Source organism: Malaclemys terrapin, chromosome 6 (genome assembly GCF_027887155.1).
Source record: "Malaclemys terrapin pileata isolate rMalTer1 chromosome 6, rMalTer1.hap1, whole genome shotgun sequence".
Taxonomy (NCBI): domain Eukaryota; kingdom Metazoa; phylum Chordata; order Testudines; family Emydidae; genus Malaclemys; species Malaclemys terrapin.
The window spans coordinates 3,885,176-3,902,232 of record NC_071510.1 but is presented as its reverse complement, the minus strand read 5'-3'; the positions used below and the strand labels follow the sequence as shown (position 1 = coordinate 3,902,232).

The 17,057-nt window shown below is 41.4% G+C and overlaps 1 protein-coding gene across 3 annotated transcripts in view; it reads left to right on the top strand.

Annotated features, from left to right (window-relative positions):
- FSD1L (fibronectin type III and SPRY domain containing 1 like) overlaps positions 1-17,057 on the top strand; it is a 75,275-nt gene that overhangs the window by 10,242 nt on the left and 47,976 nt on the right. For 2 of the 3 annotated variants that reach the window (XM_054031276.1, XM_054031277.1), the window contains exons 2-5: positions 161-256; positions 1,302-1,433; positions 6,728-6,829; positions 11,499-11,521. In XM_054031276.1, the coding sequence (XP_053887251.1) occupies positions 161-256; positions 1,302-1,433; positions 6,728-6,829; positions 11,499-11,521 (353 nt within the window). The remainder of the gene's footprint in view (positions 1-160; positions 257-1,301; positions 1,434-6,727; positions 6,830-11,498; positions 11,522-17,057) is intronic. The other variant, XM_054031278.1, reaches the window with a different exon arrangement.

Genomic DNA, 17,057 nt, shown 5'->3' with positions numbered 1-17,057 from the left:
GTCCTTGTGGTGTTGCAGTGGGAAGTGGTGATAGGCAGGCAAAGTTTTCATTAGGTGGTAAACATTGTCTTTGGGGTGGGAAACTATTTAAAATTGCTCACAAGATGTATAATCTTTACATAAATATTGAATTCTCTCTTGAATTTCTTTGTAATCCCAGGAAGCTCTACAAAGGATTATCTCTACTCTGGCGAACAAAAATGATGAAATCCAGAACTTTATCGACACACTGAACCATACATTAAAAGGTGTTCAGGTACATGTGTTAATATCAGCAAATCATTATATTTGCAAATGTGATGAAGTTGGGAGGTGGATCATAGAAGATCATGGGGTTGGTAGGGATCTCAGGAGGTCATCTAGTCCAATCCTCTGCTTAAAGCAGGACCAATCCCCAAACAGATTTTTAACCCCAGTTCCCTAAATGGCCTCCTCAAGGAGTGAACTCACAACCCTGGGTTTAGCAGGCCAATGCTCAAACCACAGAGCACCTTAGAGACTAACAAATTTATTTGGGCATAAGCTTACATGGGCTAGAACTCACTTCATCAGATGCATGAAGTGAAAAATACAGTTTGCAAATTAATTCCAGTTCTGCAGCTTCACGTTGGAGTCTGTTTTTGAAGTATTTTTGTTGTTGAAGAATTGCCACTTTTAGGTCTGTTACTGAGTGACCAGGGATTGAAGTGTTCTGCTGGTTTTTGAATGTTATGATTCCTGATGTCTGGAATTAATTTGCTAACTGGATACCATCAGATTAGGCCTGAATAAAGACTGGGAGTGGTTGGGTCATTACAAAACCTAAACTTAATTTCCCCAATACTAATTTCTCCTTACTGTTACTCACACCTTCTTATCAACTGTCTGTAATGGGCCACTCTCTTACCACTTCAAAAGTTATTTTTCCTCCCTTGGTATCCTGCTGTTAGTTGATTTATCTCGTTAGACTGATCTCACACTTGGTAAAGCAACCCCCATCCTTTCATGTATTTATACATGATCCTGTATTTTTCACTTCATGCATCTGATGAAGTGGGTTCTAGCCCATGAAAGCTTATGCCCAAATAAATTTGTTAGTCTCTAACGTGCCACAAGGACTCTTCGTTGTTTTAGTCTGCTTGAGAGGCCCACCATACCAAATTGCATTGTGGCTAGCAAATTTTCATGAGATGGGGGAGCATGACAACATGCAGAGTGACCATTGCACATTGTAGTGGGGTAGGGGGAAGCTTTCACTCTGGAAGACTGATTTTCATCACTGTTCTTTCACAACTGAAACACAATTACAATTCTCTTCTTAGGCTAATTCTTCTAATGTAATTGCTGAACTGGATGAGGAATTTGATGGTCTGTATTCTATACTGGATGAGATGAAGGAAAGTATGACCAACAGTATTAAGCAAGAACAAGCTCATAAATCTCAAGAGCTACAGGTAATTGCATACATCTGAAAGCTTTTGCAGTACTAAGGATGTAATTCTTGACAAATTTAGCTAGTTTCAGTCTCATTGCAAAATGATTTGTTATCAATATATGCTGCAAAATATGTTTACTCCTAGCTAAGGTGTGTTCTATCTTAAGTACTTACATGGCTTCCATTGCATGAGTCCCTCAAATTTTTAAATATATTTAACTCACATGGATATGGAGTATGAGGAAGTGCTGTTATCCCCCATTTTACTGATGGAACCGAGGCACAGAGACACTAAGGGCCACACAGGCAGATTGTAACAGACCTGAGAATCAAACCCACATTTCAAGTCCTAGGCTAGCACCTATTTACTGATCCATACTTTCTCCTCCTTGTTCTTTACACATAAAGAGTTATCTGTTTTCCACTGGAAAAGTATGAGGTACTTGTTGCTACACAATTCCCAATATGTATGTTTTTCTGAAGTGTCAAATTATTAAATTTGATATAAGAACAAGTATTACAATTTTACATGCTGTGTAGGGAATATTTTTGGGAGTGTGAAGAAATATGAACAAAATAACTGACTTTTCTGAACTGGACATCAACTTTGTATTTTCGCCAGTAGTTTGTCAATGAGAGTGTAATTTTTTTATTTTTATTTTTTTGGGAAGGTAAACATTGGCACATGTTGCAAGGGTCTATGAATGTCATCTTTTTAATTGCTGTTCCTCTAGTTTAAAAAAAAATGTATTGGTTTTTTAAGGAGGACTCCAATGTTAAAGCAATTTCAATGTGAATGGAATGGCATCCTTATTTTCCTTTATTTTGAAAATGTCTACCTTTCCTCTTCACCCTCCCGCTCTGAAAGGCTTCCCTCCCCTTATTCCTTGCTGCTGCTTTTTTTTTTTTTTTAACTTTTTAAGTCCTAGACACTCTGTTTCTCAGAAAAAATTTCCATGGCTCCTTTAGGAGCCTGTTCACTGGTAATATTCATATTCAAAGGTTTGGCAGCAAAACTTGGATTACATTTTACAAAAGTTTCCAGAGTACACAGGAAAGCCACACATTTTTCTGGTTTTATTCTTTAGCACTGCTATGAAATAATGGGGCTGGAAGACCATTGTGGGTATTAAGATGCAAACGAGCACATCCACCCCTCAACTTTTGTTCCAGAATTCCTGCAAATAGACTCTAAGGCACTTGATGTGCTTTCTTGTCTTTACTCATTATACTCTCCTACCTCCCTCATAGCAGTGCTGGTGTTGGAGCTCTGAGAACAAGCGGAGAGGTTTTGACATGCAGATTTTTTTCTATGTCCTTTTCAAGCAAGAACTGTAAATTTCATACCAAATAGAGCTAGTATTGTCATTCACATTTTTGAGTTTTAAAATACGTTGTTAAGCTCTTGACTGGAACTTAGGTAACTAATTACATTTATGCAGTGTTTGAGAACAAAGGGTTTTGAAACTGGCCTGGCTGACTTTCTTTAGAAAGAGGCAAGTTCTTTATTGTGCAAACTTTTTAGCCTGCTACTCAAGGCTTTTAAGGTCCTAGACTAACACTTACTCACTGTACAGCAGGAGCAGCTCTATTTGGCGCTTAACTCTACCAGAGACTTCCTATAGAACCTTAGGCAAGTCACTTTTCTGTGCCTCCGATTCCGGTCTTAAAAAACCCTCATTACTTCACATGTATGGGTGAAATCACTAACGTTTGTAAGGTGTTCAGTATTTTAATGGTTGGGGTGGGGTAGCTGTGGGAGCAAACAGCATGTATACCTGATAGGAGTTCTGGTATTTAATTAGACCAGTGCTTTATTTAGACATGTATCATGTCTGAGAGTGGCCAGTACCAGTTGCCTCAAAGGAGGGTGCAAGAAATCCCTAACTGTGGGCTGTCATTGCTTTTAGATCATGAGGGTTTAAATCCACAGTTAGAATTATACCATATAGAAAACTTAAATTAAGGATCTTAGTTTCTTGACCTAACAGAGGGCTTGACATGCTAAAAGCTTGTCTGTCAGTGTTGTACAGTTGAACCAACAACTGTTACCTGAAACCTATGTATTGTATGACGGCACTGCCGCTTCTTGAAATTAGAAGGAAAAAAGAGGGCCTGTGGTATGTTAATAGTGACTGAATGCTTGCAGGTTTTGTCAACTTGTCTTTCAGGGCAGGTGGAAATGTTTATTTGCTTAGTCTTCAAATTTGATCACCTTCAACGTCTCATGATTTGAGGAGTTCATGATGATACTTTGGAGGGGGATGGAGAGGAGTTGTGATTCAGAATAGAACTGCACTTTATGAATCTCCAAATGTCTACTAAAAGCAGATAAAGGATAGTATTGACTCTTCTGGATGTACCTTAATTGATCACATTTTTTAGTGAAGACTGCATGCTGGACTCCTTGTTGGCTAACAATGCACTATATAGGTCAACTGTACAAAAGTACAGCTAAAATAATGAAGCTTAGTCTAGGGCAGCAGTTCTCAAACTTTTTAGCAACCTGAGGACCCCCATTTTGATTGAAAAATTTTCAGGCCCCCAACCCCCATCCCCACTCTTCCCCCTCCCTCCCAGTGCCTCCTGCATGCCATTGAGCAGCTGTTACCTAGCATGCAGGAGGCGCTGGGAGGAAGGGGAGGAGTTGAGTTGCTCAGCAGGGTCCGTGGATCCCCTGGAGTACCCTTGCAGACCCCCAGGGATCCGCAGACCCCAGTTTGAGAAATGCTGGTCTAGGGTATATTAACTGGGTGTGACTCTTCATTGGCGTTGAGGAAGCAATATCCTCTAATTTTACTGTCACCAGGGAGTGTTTGTGCTGTATCTACACAAGCAGCCTTCCTGATACTGTCTGGATTGGAAAACTATCTATTCCATGCCTTTAAACGGGAAGAACTTGTAAGTTGTACAGTCATGGTTGTATAATGATTGGTAGATTTATTACAAATAAAACTGCTGATATTGATATGAGTGATTTAATTTAACTCTCTTCTAAGTTGATGCCATCTCACAAGAATATTGAACTCCTCTGTAGGCCCAGGCTTAAGGCTGGAAGAAACACTGCTTATTTGTAGGGCAATCTATCCTAATTACACTTGTTTACAACTGACATGGCTCCTTCCGTTCCCAAATACTGATGCATCCAACTGGAATGCTAATGCTAGTGTCTGGTTGCTGTGTCTTGGCAAACTGTTTAGAGATGCCCTTAGCTAAACACTGCTATTGTTGAGATTTCTGCTTTTATGGCAATATTATGCAATGTTGTGCATGGTATGTCAAAGCTGATATATCCGCAACAGTCACATGTGGGTCAGTGGACAGAAGCTGACTGGAAGGAGGTTTGCATTAATCTAGCATGTTTCAGAAATCACAGAAAATTGGTATAAACTTTGAGGTCTCAAACAATCTTTCTGCTACTAAAGACAGCTACTTAGATCCTAAACTGTTTTTAGGTAAGACTACTAAAAAAAACAAAAACCAAAAAACCCCTCTAGATGGATTCAACCTCTCACTGACATCACTCTGCAAGTTCAGTATTGTGCAATTTTTTTGGTTTGCTACTGGAAGCTATTCAGGGAAGAGACTTAGGTTTATTTGCTGTACAGTATCAGCAGATTTATTGGATGCTTGCATTGCTGTATCCCTAGATCTCCAAGGTGAGTAAGCAGCACTTTACAGAGGGAGAAATTGTTGCAGATTAAATGCAACAAGTTGATGGCAGAGTTAGGACAAAACCTACATCTCCTGTGCCCTACCCTTTGGCCTGCAGTTAAGATGTTGTACACAGTACCTCTTCAAATGTAATTTAGTATCTCCGTAATGAACTAAAATTAAAACTGGAAAGCATGGTTCAGGTCATGCTTTCAGCTTTTTAACCAGATCTGCAACATACGCTTTAATTTATTTGGTGCACACTCTGTAAAATGCTTACAATTTTTAGTATGGCGAAAGCAGTAGGTTGCAGTGTATACATCCATCAGGTCTTATGGGTGCCATTTAACAAATTATTTGCTCCTTAGTTTCATAGGGCATAGTACACATCCTTAAGTTTCAGCCAAGATGTGTCCTGCCAAGAAGGATGCCAATGCCTTTGGGTGGCAGAGCTGATACTTAGTAACATTTATAGTGCAGCTGGGGTGAATGTCAAAATTCTGCAGTTCATGCTACTACTCACTATTGTGATACCTTGGCACCCCAATATTCACTACTGTCATGTAATTAGGACCAGTTTTGTACAAAGTACACCTTGTGAGGCATCATTCTAAAAGTCTTGATCTGCTAGACAGTAATATCTCATTGGATTGTATGTGCTATCGTCATGTGACGTTAGGAAGTTTGGTTATGTGGGTGTTACTGAAACGTTGAGGTTGAAAATCCCCACAAGCAGCCTTTTAGGTACAACAGTAAAAAGGCCAAACAATATTAATGTCTCATTGAGAAAATGTACAAGCACTAGGATTACCCCTGGGATTGTGTATAATGAAACCTCTGAGATATCATTACAAAATGGGAACTATTTGATCCAGATCACAGCAAAAGAGCTCTCCAGCAAGTGGAAAGAAGATATAAAAGGGGGCCAATGACATCATGATGGTACCTCACTCTCCCTACGGAAACATCTGAGGGGCAAGGACTGAACTGGGGGAAGTGATGGTCCCAGGCTAGAGGGATTTTTAGCCTGTGTATGAACCTGGGAAAGCCAAGGCAGCTTGTGCCTTAAGAATCTGCCCACCTGTTTATCACTCCAGGGTGAGAATTTGCTAATTCATATCCTACCTATTTAACATGTGTAAACTCTCAGTTTATGGTTTTGTTTATTTACTAAGGTAATCTGTTTTGTAGTGAATAAACTTGTTTTGGTCTAAAATCTGTGTGTGTAAACTATGAAAGCTATTGCATATCTCTTTCCACATTGAGGGGAGAGGGTGGATTTTATGAGCTTATCCTGTACAGTTCCCTGTGCGGCACAAGATGATATATTTTGTGTCTGCACTCCAGAGGGGGGTGCATGCCTTAGCAACTAAGAGGAGCCTCAGCTGAGTCTTCCCATGCCAAGCTGATCTCGGCATCTGTGTGAGAAGCTGCAGCTGGGTGTGTCCCTACCTGTGTGTATGCTGATGAAAGAGCAAGCTTGGAGAGCTTGGCAACTTATTACAGTACCACAGTGTGAAAGGGAACCTAGGCTGGTGGGTCAGGTGGGCTCAGTGGTACCACAGTTCCAAGTGGCATTCTGGAGGGAGCCAGTCAAAACGATCTTACCAACTCTTAAAATTTTAATATATGAAACTATCTTCTGTTTTCTGACCCTAGAATCAACTTAGCCAATGTAGTAATGCCTTGGAGAATTCTGAAGAACTTCTAGAATTTGCTGCACGGTCACTGGACATAAAGGACCCTGAGGAGTTCTCAAAGGTAGAAAATTAAACGGATGTGAATGAGGAAAACACAGTTCTATTTTCTTAACTTGAATGGGATTTCATCATAAATCTGACATTGCAAACTGCTTAGCATAAGGATAGGGGAAGAGGAGAGGAATCTAGAAAAGTAGCTAGTGCCATAATGCCAAGATGGCTGTTACAAGGGTGAAAAATCAGTAGGTATATTGGTGTGTTTTTGTTTTTTTTCATTCTAAACTACCCTAGTATTGCTTTTTGCTGCCTCCTGATTTCGATGGGATGGAACCACGAGAGCCATAGCCATTTGACTTAACTGCAGTTTAAAATCTTACATTAGCATCTGTAAGCTCCTTAGGGCAGTTTTTACTGTATGCCTTGCAGGCCTTCTAATGTATGTGGGTGGCTTTTTTGTTTTTAAAAAAAAAAAAAAAAAAATTCTCCAGCACAATGAGAGTCCAGACACAGTTTGAGTGATTCGGTGGAGCTAATGCAAACAATATATGTACATTACCATTAACAAACTTACAATTGAGTCGGGGAAATGCACCAAGGGAAAGGTAGAGGAGTGGAAACGCAATACAACTGGTAAAATGCTGGCAATCCAGTTACTGCAGCTTCAGATCTATTACCAGGATATCCCATGTTTGACTTTGTCAATGTCATGTACCATATTTGTTTTTGTACTAACAATGCAGTGAGCCACATCAAATCCAAACCCCAATTACTTGTGTTTTCTGCTGTTTTAATTTTCACTTGGTAACAAGGATACTGGAAAGGTTCTAGTAAACAGGACAAACTTTCTCTTAAAGTGACAGTGTGAGTTCTTGCTTTCCCCTCTGGAAACCTCTTTGTTTAATTTTCCCTGAAGGACTGACAACTTAAAGCTAAATAACTATCTAGTACTTAAATTTAGGGAGCCTAATACATGGTGGTTTGACTTGTCATTTCTTGACACATTAAAACTGTCAGATCTTAAACAGTTCTTCAGAAATATTGTACCCAAAGCTATATTATAACTAGAGTTAACTGGAAAGCACACATACTTTATTAATGGAAATCTTATTCATCTTACACTAATTATAATGACCATTTCTTTTGGCATTTAGATCACAAAATCTGCAGGGTTAAAGATACTAAGAGCAAGTGTAGTCAGCTGTAATTTAGTATTTGTAATTTGCACTGTTAGCCTGGGCTGTAGTCTCAACTTCAGCTTTCTTTGAGCACAGATTTGCATGGGCTATAGGGCTCTATTCTGGTCTACATGCTGCCACACCTATGACAGTGGATTTTTGACTTCATTGAGCTTTAATACCTGGAAGGGGTGGTGGGTGGGAGGTAAGATTGCCCCTGCCTTTTGGAGTACTCATGTTTAATATTAAAGTATAGGAAAAAATGAAGACCACCTTACATTTAATTGCAGTATGGAAGAGCTAATATCTTGGAATTGCTAAAAACTCATCTTTTATTCAAACTAAACCCTTAGTTTAAATAAAACAACAACCCACTAATGAAATCCCCTTGGAAGTAGGGCTGATTTGTAAGCTTGTATTATCCTCACAATGTTCTTTCATATATGCAAAAGCACTTGGCTGCATCTGTTGTGGACACCATGATGCATGCCTTAGCTTATTTTTAGGTTAAAACTGCAGTACTATAATTAGGCTTGAGACTTTTTAGGATGTCATGAGTATCGGGCCTCAGATTTCACTGTAGATACCAATCTCAAGCAACCATCTAAGAGGCTGAGAAACTGCTTGCTTAATGGAAGCATGTTTCTAAAAAAAGAGAATTGCACTCAAATGTGGAGATATCAGCTGAAAAATACGGTAAAAATTACATGCACTGAATTAGTACATATCTCCATTGTAGGACTGTGCAGTGTTGGTACTCGGCTAAATATTAATGCTGAAGCACTGCAGATCTCTACATGCCATAGTAACAGTATGCTATCTTTGTAGAACTCCTTCTTTTAGCTTTGGAATATTGTTCAGTGCGTCAAGACTGATTCTGTGTACATAAATGATACATCTCTAAAATGGGGCGAGACTTGATCTAAGTGTTAATTATTAAATGAAATGGGAGCAGTAGAGTTGACTGACAAATATTCCAGCCATTGCAATTTTGTGACATTTATACAGGGCACAACTTTTAAATTTATTTCCATAGGTACACAAAGTAAAAACTTGATAGGAAGGTACTGGATATATATACCTACTTGTGAACCATAGTAATGGTCTAAGTTCTCTGCAGAACTTCTTCATTTAAATGTTTCCATGGTCCTGTCTCAGCTGAAGATGGTCAAAATGACTCCATGTACAGCAGTAAGAAGCAGGGTTGGTACTGATTGACTCTCTTCTTTCCTGGACAGCGAGCACAAGACTTTTTTTTTCTTCTTCTTCTTGCAAGTTTCTGTTTAATTTTTAGACACAAACTGCATTTGATCAGTTTAAATACATCAAGTCTAAATTTAAATGTCCCTTATGGCCACACTGGTGAATTGATGCAAGTCACTATTTTGACATGTTATCGGTTCATGCTCCTTGCTGAGTAGAGCCAAATACACCGTTTTTGTATGGCTAGTCAGTTAATGAGTCATTCAGCTTGCAATAACATGTAAAATCCCTTAATACAGGGAATCTTTTGTTTCAGAGTTAATCACTTAATTTGAGAACCGCTATCTCAATGTGGGGGGAGATGTTGAATCCTATTCATGTCTACTGGATTTTTAAACTATGATTGAGGATGGATTTTCTTTTTTGTCACAAGTGATATTTAGTGAATTGGACTTCAGTGAATTTTTGAAACAAGCTGAGCAATTTAGATAGTTTTTCACTGAAATTGACATGGAAAAACCATGAACAGCATTAAAAGCTACATTCATGGTAGTCAAGAGAAGAAAATTGGATCAACTGTAAATGTCTCCTAGCATAGTCTGCTGAGCCAGCTCATTAGATCAGCAATTCTCATTTCTAAAATGAGAGATGTTCATCTTCCTTCTCAGTACAGAAACTACACTGATTCATCTTTCAGGTGTGTGTGGTGTGTGGTTTTGGTTTTTTTTTAAAGGGGTAATTGCATGATTGAGACCTACATGTTTGCTTCATTAGAGAAATGACAGGATGGATTCTGGGGGTTCCCTGGAACATCCTTAAATTCTGGTTCTAGGAGAAGTAGATCTTAGTTTCAAGAAGTTCCCCTCCACCCCCCCCTTCAAAAAGTTGATTCTTTCTTTTTAAAGGAGCAGCTACTAGGAATTGTAAACAAGAGCTACTACATAAGATCCTGCTAGAGTTGCCAAAGTAGGATCTCCTCCCTTGAGTACGGTACCAAATTAGTGAGGAATGTCATTGATCCAACTCTATTTTTAGTATACTTTACACAACGGCTATTTAGCAAATAAGGGCACTTGGAGTGAAATTTTCCTCTGCAGGCACTCTAAATTGAAGTGAATTTCAGCCTTACTGCTTTTTGTAGGTTGAAATAGTCCAACTATATATAGCAAATTGATTGTAATTGTACTAGATGAATGTCAACATAAGATCCCCCCCATAATGAAACCCTTGTGTGATATTGTAGTATAATTTCCTTACTACTAGACTTTCCTGTCTCTAAAGTATTTCTAAGCAGATATACTCTTAAATAAATAAACTTGACTGGTGTTACTGTGTAGCTTAAATTTCCAGACATGCACAGTTTAGGTTTCCAACTGTGACATATGGAAATTTAAAAGTATTCTCCAATGGAAAGATTTTTATGTAAACATGCTTGTAATCAACAAGAACCGTTCTATTAGTATTTGTAAAATACTTTTATGTCTAAAGAAATGTCCTAGGCTTTCTGGTGCTGTTTCTTGAGTTTTATTTTGAGGATTAACTATCTGAGTTGGAGGCAACCTCAAACCAACTAGAAACTCTAGCTGAAAGACTATTGGGTAGATGAATCCACCTAGCTCATTACTGTTAACTTGTCCAATAACCTTTTTATTCTTAAATGTGACCAGCCCTCCCTGTTTTTAAATGGTAAATTTAAGATTATGATACCTGTAGGTCAGCCATATTGATTCTGGGTATACTACAGTAATAGCAGGAAGTTGAATACTTGTGCAAGTCCATATATTGGAGCTTCTGAAGAATACATGGGGAAAATCTACAGTAGAGTAGGATTGACGAAACAGTACAATAACTTTCAGAAGGAATTTTTCCTTTCCTCTGATACCTCTTCCACAAGAAATTAGGCCCCTGACAGGGTATGGATAAATACCATTGGTAGCAAAACAAGTACTTTGCACTATTGATTCAAAAGAGCAGAAGCTAAGTAAATGCTGCTGTCTTTGTACTTTTTTTTTCTTTTAAATTTGGAATTATGGATGCAGGAAGAAATTTAGTGATAAACTGGATATCTGATCTTGCACTAGAAAAGAAGCCCAGTAATTTGGAGTTGGTTTGGTGTGGCTTTTCAAGTTGATTGCTCTGGTCTGACTTATTACAGCATTTCTAATATTGTGCATTAACACAAGCTTATGGAAAGAAAAATCTTGTATCAAAGTGGTAAAATATTGTTCGGTGTTTGAATCTGAGCTGCATAGCTGTGGGATTCATAATTAACTCTTCTTGCATGTTACTGCAGTTGAGACTTGCATGGAAGCACTAATTACCTTCTCTCTCTTCTCCCTGATATGCACCAAGGCTGCCAGACAGATCAAAGATAGGTACGGTACAAACCCTTCTACAAAACTTCTTGCTTTTTAATTGTTAATATCTTTTCACTGAACTCAAAAGTCAGTCTTAAAGGGGCACAGTCAACTTTTCTGATACTCTTGTAAATATCTAAAAGTATCACAATTGAAAGATTATATACATTTGATGGCATTCCATATAGTCAGTTTCCTACTCTCCCCTGTCAAGCTGGTTAACCTCTTCCTCCTTTTGTGAGAGCCTTTCACACAGCAACAGGGGGAGAGAAATAGGTAACAATCCAGAAAGTGTGGTGAGACAAACGGGTGTAAAATTTGAATACCGTTTTTAAATCTATTTTTATCAAGTTGACAGTTTCCCTTTAAATTCTGAAATATAGGATCCCAATTTAAAAAAAGTTCTGCAGGCTTAATGCTCTGTTTTGAATGTGAGGGGATGCCTTGTAGCTAGACTCTTTTTCTAGCTAAGTTATTCTAATGTTTACAAAGAATGAATGTCTTTCTGGTGGTATCACCAGTGCTGATGCTAGTGGGTTTACTGCCTGAGTTAGTGATCTTTTGCCAAGGCGTTTCTCTCTGGATGTGAAGAGTCTTCAGCATATACTTAAATCAACTTTTTAGAGTGGAAAACTTCTAATCTGCCAAGTATTTTATGGTGAAACAATGTTAAGGTAAGCACATCTTTCTTCTGGACTAGGACAATCTATTCAAAATGTGCCCAGCAAACTCAGGCATCTCAGTGGGTCTCCATAGAGAATGGAAGCACTTTGAAAGCTTTTAGACACAAGCTGTATACAGCATGTGGAAGACCAGCCCTTCCAAGAGTTTCCAGAATAGGTTGCTTCCACTGACCCAGCAGGTTGGCTGTTGAGTCAAACATTTTCATGAGAACTAACAAGTCAGTTGCCAAAGAAAAAAAGCTAGTTTCATGCTGGACTTCATGTCCAAGGTAAACTGTTGATTGCTATGGGAAACTAAGCTTTCTATCCCAGTCCAAGCAGAAATAGAGAACCCTTAATAGAAAAATTTAGAATGGTGGTGGCAGAAGTTTTGTTTAATGTGCTTCAGCTCTTTGAAAAGTAGCATGCCTCCTGTTATCCCTTCCAAGCTCATGAAGCTACTCTAACAGCATTCAGCCAGTTTGAACAGTGAATCCCTATACAGCTGGCTGTGTTGGCCAGACATGCAGAAGTTTCACAACTAGGTTGTACTTACGGTGAGTTTCTGCTTGGACAATTTGTAACTAACAGAACCTTGAGTTGTCAATAATGTCAACCAAGCTGTTGCACTTTTGGGGCTTAGTCTGTTGGCTGAGCAGTGATAGCTGTGGGGCTGCTAGTGATGCATGCTGGAAAGTTGGTGATGGGAAACCTCGAGTACTTCTGACTTAGTTGTGAGCTATAGGGCTACTGGTATTGGATATTGAGCTGCTTGTCAAAGTAAATCCTATTTAGACTCCCGGAACTCATGGGTACTGCCACTTTGAACTAATAGTTTTTAGGATAACCAACACACTGTAGCATTTCCTGCAGAGAATTTTAGGGTTTTTTTTAAACTTTTGAGGATGTGACCGTCAAGTGGAAAACTTAAAAAGAATGGAGGTCTAAAAATGGATAAGGTCAAGTCGTCAAAACTCAGAACCTAGATAACTGAGGCCACTTCACCATCTGGACAAGACAGTTTAAATACTCCAGTAGCAGGTGTATAATCCCTTTCATTCAGAGATTGAGAGGCCTCTGTCCGATTCTGAGATCTAACTATTTCACGGCTATCACAATCATGAATAATTTCATGGAGTCTAAAACTGATGGCTTGGAATTCTAAAATTCCATCTTTAGTTCACTTGTCCTCAATGTTTTATAATAAGAACATGAATTCCTGAAGTATCAAATTGAAACTTATTCTCAGATTTCTCTCCACTGTTTAGGAAGGTTGATGATTTTTCATAATCTTAATTTTATGCCAGTCTGTTTAATTAGGTGTCTGAGGTTATTGGGGACTGGGTCAGAGTTCGAACTGATCTTGTAATAGCTCAAAATTTAGTAACCTTTTGAAATGGAATATCTTCCAATTTTGATTCCTACTCTAACTATTTTGGGAAATTAAATGGCCACAGTGCGTCTGTAGTTGGCACTAAAAAGAGCATTGTCCTTTTTCCCCCGGCAACCTGTCATCCTCTGCACTATTTGCTTTCTCCATCAAGTCTCTAAGATCTGTTACTACTTACTCTTCCCTCACTGTCTACACTGCTAAAACCCGTTTTTGTGCTTCATTCACTCACTATTGTAACTGTAGTTTCAGTAAGACCTTGGCTACACTTGAGACTTCCCAGCGCTGCCGCGGCAGTGCTGTGAAGTGCGAGTGTAGTCGCGCCGCTAGCGCTGTGAGAGCTCTCTTGCAGCGCTGAATGTACTCCACCTCTCCGAGGGGAATAGCTTGCAGCGCTGTGAGAGCTCTCTTGCAGCGCTGTATGTACTCCACCTCTCCGAGGGGAATAGCTTGCAGCGCTGTGAGCGAGCGTGCAGCGCTGTATGTACTCCACCTCTCCGAGGGGAATAGCTTGCAGTGCTGTGAGAGCTCTCTTGCAGCGCTGAATGTACTCCACCTCTCCGAGGGGAATAGCTTGCAGTGCTGTGAGAGCTCTCTTGCAGCGCTGTATGTACTCCACCTCTCCGAGGGGAATAGCTTGCAGCGCTGTGAGAGCTCTCTTGCAGCGCTGTATGTACTCCACCTCTCCGAGGGGAATAGCTTGCAGTGCTGTGAGAGCTCTCTTGCAGCGCTGAATGTACTCCACCTCTCCGAGGGGAATAGCTTGCAGTGCTGTGAGAGCTCTCTTGCAGCGCTGTATGTACTCCACCTCTCCGAGGGGAATAGCTTGCAGCGCTGTGAGAGCTCTCTTGCAGCGCTGTATGTACTCCACCTCTCCGAGGGGACTAGCTTGCAGCGCTGTATGTACTCCACCTCTCCGAGGGGAATAGCTTGCAGCGCTGTGAGAGCTCTCTTGCAGCGCTGTATGTACTCCACCTCTCCGAGGGGACTAGCTTGCAGCGCTGTATGTACTCCACCTCTCCGAGGGGACTAGCTTGCAGCGCTGTATGTACTCCACCTCTCCGAGGGGACTAGCTTGCAGCGCTGTATGTACTCCACCTCTCCGAGGGGACTAGCTTGCAGCGCTGTGAGAGCTCTCTTGCAGCGCTGTATGTACTCCACCTCTCCGAGGGGACTAGCTTGCAGCGCTGTGAGAGCTCTCTTGCAGCGCTGTATGTACTCCACCTCTCCGAGGGGACTAGCTTGCAGCGCTGTATGTACTCCACCTCTCCGAGGGGACTAGCTTGCAGCGCTGTATGTACTCCACCTCTCCGAGGGGACTAGCTTGCAGCGCTGTATGTACTCCACCTCTCCGAGGGGACTAGCTTGCAGCGCTGTATGTACTCCACCTCTCCGAGGGGACTAGCTTGCAGCGCTGTATGTACTCCACCTCTCCGAGGGGACTAGCTTGCAGCGCTGTATGTACTCCACCTCTCCGAGGGGACTAGCTTGCAGCGCTGTATGTACTCCACCTCTCCGAGGGGACTAGCTTGCAGCGCTGTGAGAGCTCTCTTGCAGCGCTGTATGTACTCCACCTCTCCGAGGGGACTAGCTTGCAGCGCTGTGAGAGCTCTCTTGCAGCGCTGTATGTACTCCACCTCTCCGAGGGGACTAGCTTGCAGCGCTGTATGTACTCCACCTCTCCGAGGGGACTAGCTTGCAGCGCTGTATGTACTCCACCTCTCCGAGGGGACTAGCTTGCAGCGCTGTATGTACTCCACCTCTCCGAGGGGACTAGCTTGCAGCGCTGTATGTACTCCACCTCTCCGAGGGGACTAGCTTGCAGCGCTGTATGTACTCCACCTCTCCGAGGGGACTAGCTTGCAGCGCTGTATGTACTCCACCTCTCCGAGGGGACTAGCTTGCAGCGCTGTGAGAGCTCTCTTGCAGCGCTGTATGTACTCCACCTCTCTGAGGGGACTAGCTTGCAGCGCTGTGAGAGCTCTCTCGCAGCGCTGTATGTACTCCACCTCTCCGAGGGGACTAGCTTGCAGCGCTGTATGTACTCCACCTCTCCGAGGGGACTAGCTTGCAGCGCTGTGAGAGCTCTCTTGCAGCGCTGTATGTACTCCACCTCTCCGAGGGGACTAGCTTGCAGCGCTGTGAGAGCTCTTGCAGCGCTGTATGTACTCCACCTCTCCGAGGGGACTAGCTTGCAGCGCTGTGAGAGCTCTCGCAGCGCTGTATGTACTCCACCTCTCCGAGGGGAATAGCTTGCAGCGCTGGGAGCGAGCGTGCAGCGCTGTATGTACTCCACCTCTCCGAGGGGAATAGCTTGCAGCGCTGTGAGAGCTCTTGCAGCGCTGTATGTACTCCACCTCTCCGAGGGGAATAGCTTGCAGCGCTGTATGTACTCCACCTCTCCGAGGGGAATAGCTTGCAGCGCTGTGAGAGCTCTCGCAGCGCTGTATGTACTCCACCTCTCCGAGGGGAATAGCTTGCAGCGCTGGGAGCGAGCGTGCAGCACTGCAGGCTCTGATTACACTGGCACTTTACAGCGCTGTACTTGCTGCACTTGGGGGAGTTTCACACCCCTGAGCGCAGCAAGTTGCAGCGCTGTGCAGTGCCAGTGTAGCCAAGGCCTAAGACTGTCTGTTTTCATGGGGTGGGTATGGGGATAAGTGTCCTTCCTGTTCCTTCACAAAAACACTTCAGAATCCTGTTGGTAGCCACTTCTCAGATGTCACAGATCCCTGGATGTGAATTTGGTAGAAATGCTGCTTTTGTCCAACTTTTGACTTCTGAAACAGCATGTCATTCGTTGCTACTTTTCAGAACTTGATTTTTCTTAAATGTTTCATATTTTTCTAAAAAGTGGATAGGATAGGTTGAACGTTTGATTTCAGAAGAGCATTTGACAGATGGACAGCACTCCAGGTAATGCTGTACAACTTTGTTATAAGGTGCTAAAGACCTAGCTGGAAGGCACTTATTTTCCTTTTCCTACTTCCTCCCACTTATATAGAATGGGGATGTTATCATACCAATATCAGTCTCTGCTGTTTCTGGAGCTAAGAAGTCCGATCCGAGAGTGAACATGAAAGCTGTTAACTATTCTATGCTCCAGTCTCTACCATGATACTGGTTGTATATATTTTGTATACAACTAACCTCTTCTCATCCCCTAAATAAGATGAGTAGGGTGGCGCTAATAAAGTATGCCTATTTGATTCAGCAGAAAACAGATCTTGTTTCTGAGTAGTGTCCAGTATTTTCAAAATGGGAATCTGCATTTTAAAGAGACAACTGGAATTTTCTTCAGTGGAAGACTTAAGGTGCTTTATATTATTGAAATCTTTAATGGTCTTCTGTAATTGAGGAACAAGTTGTGTTCTACAGTGTTGGCAGCTAAAGCATTTCTAATAATGGACAAATAAGTTGATACTTGAAATGTTGTTGGGTTTAATACTTTCTGAAATCTGAGAATCAGACTAAGGCCTTAATTCTTCAATGCCTTGTCTTT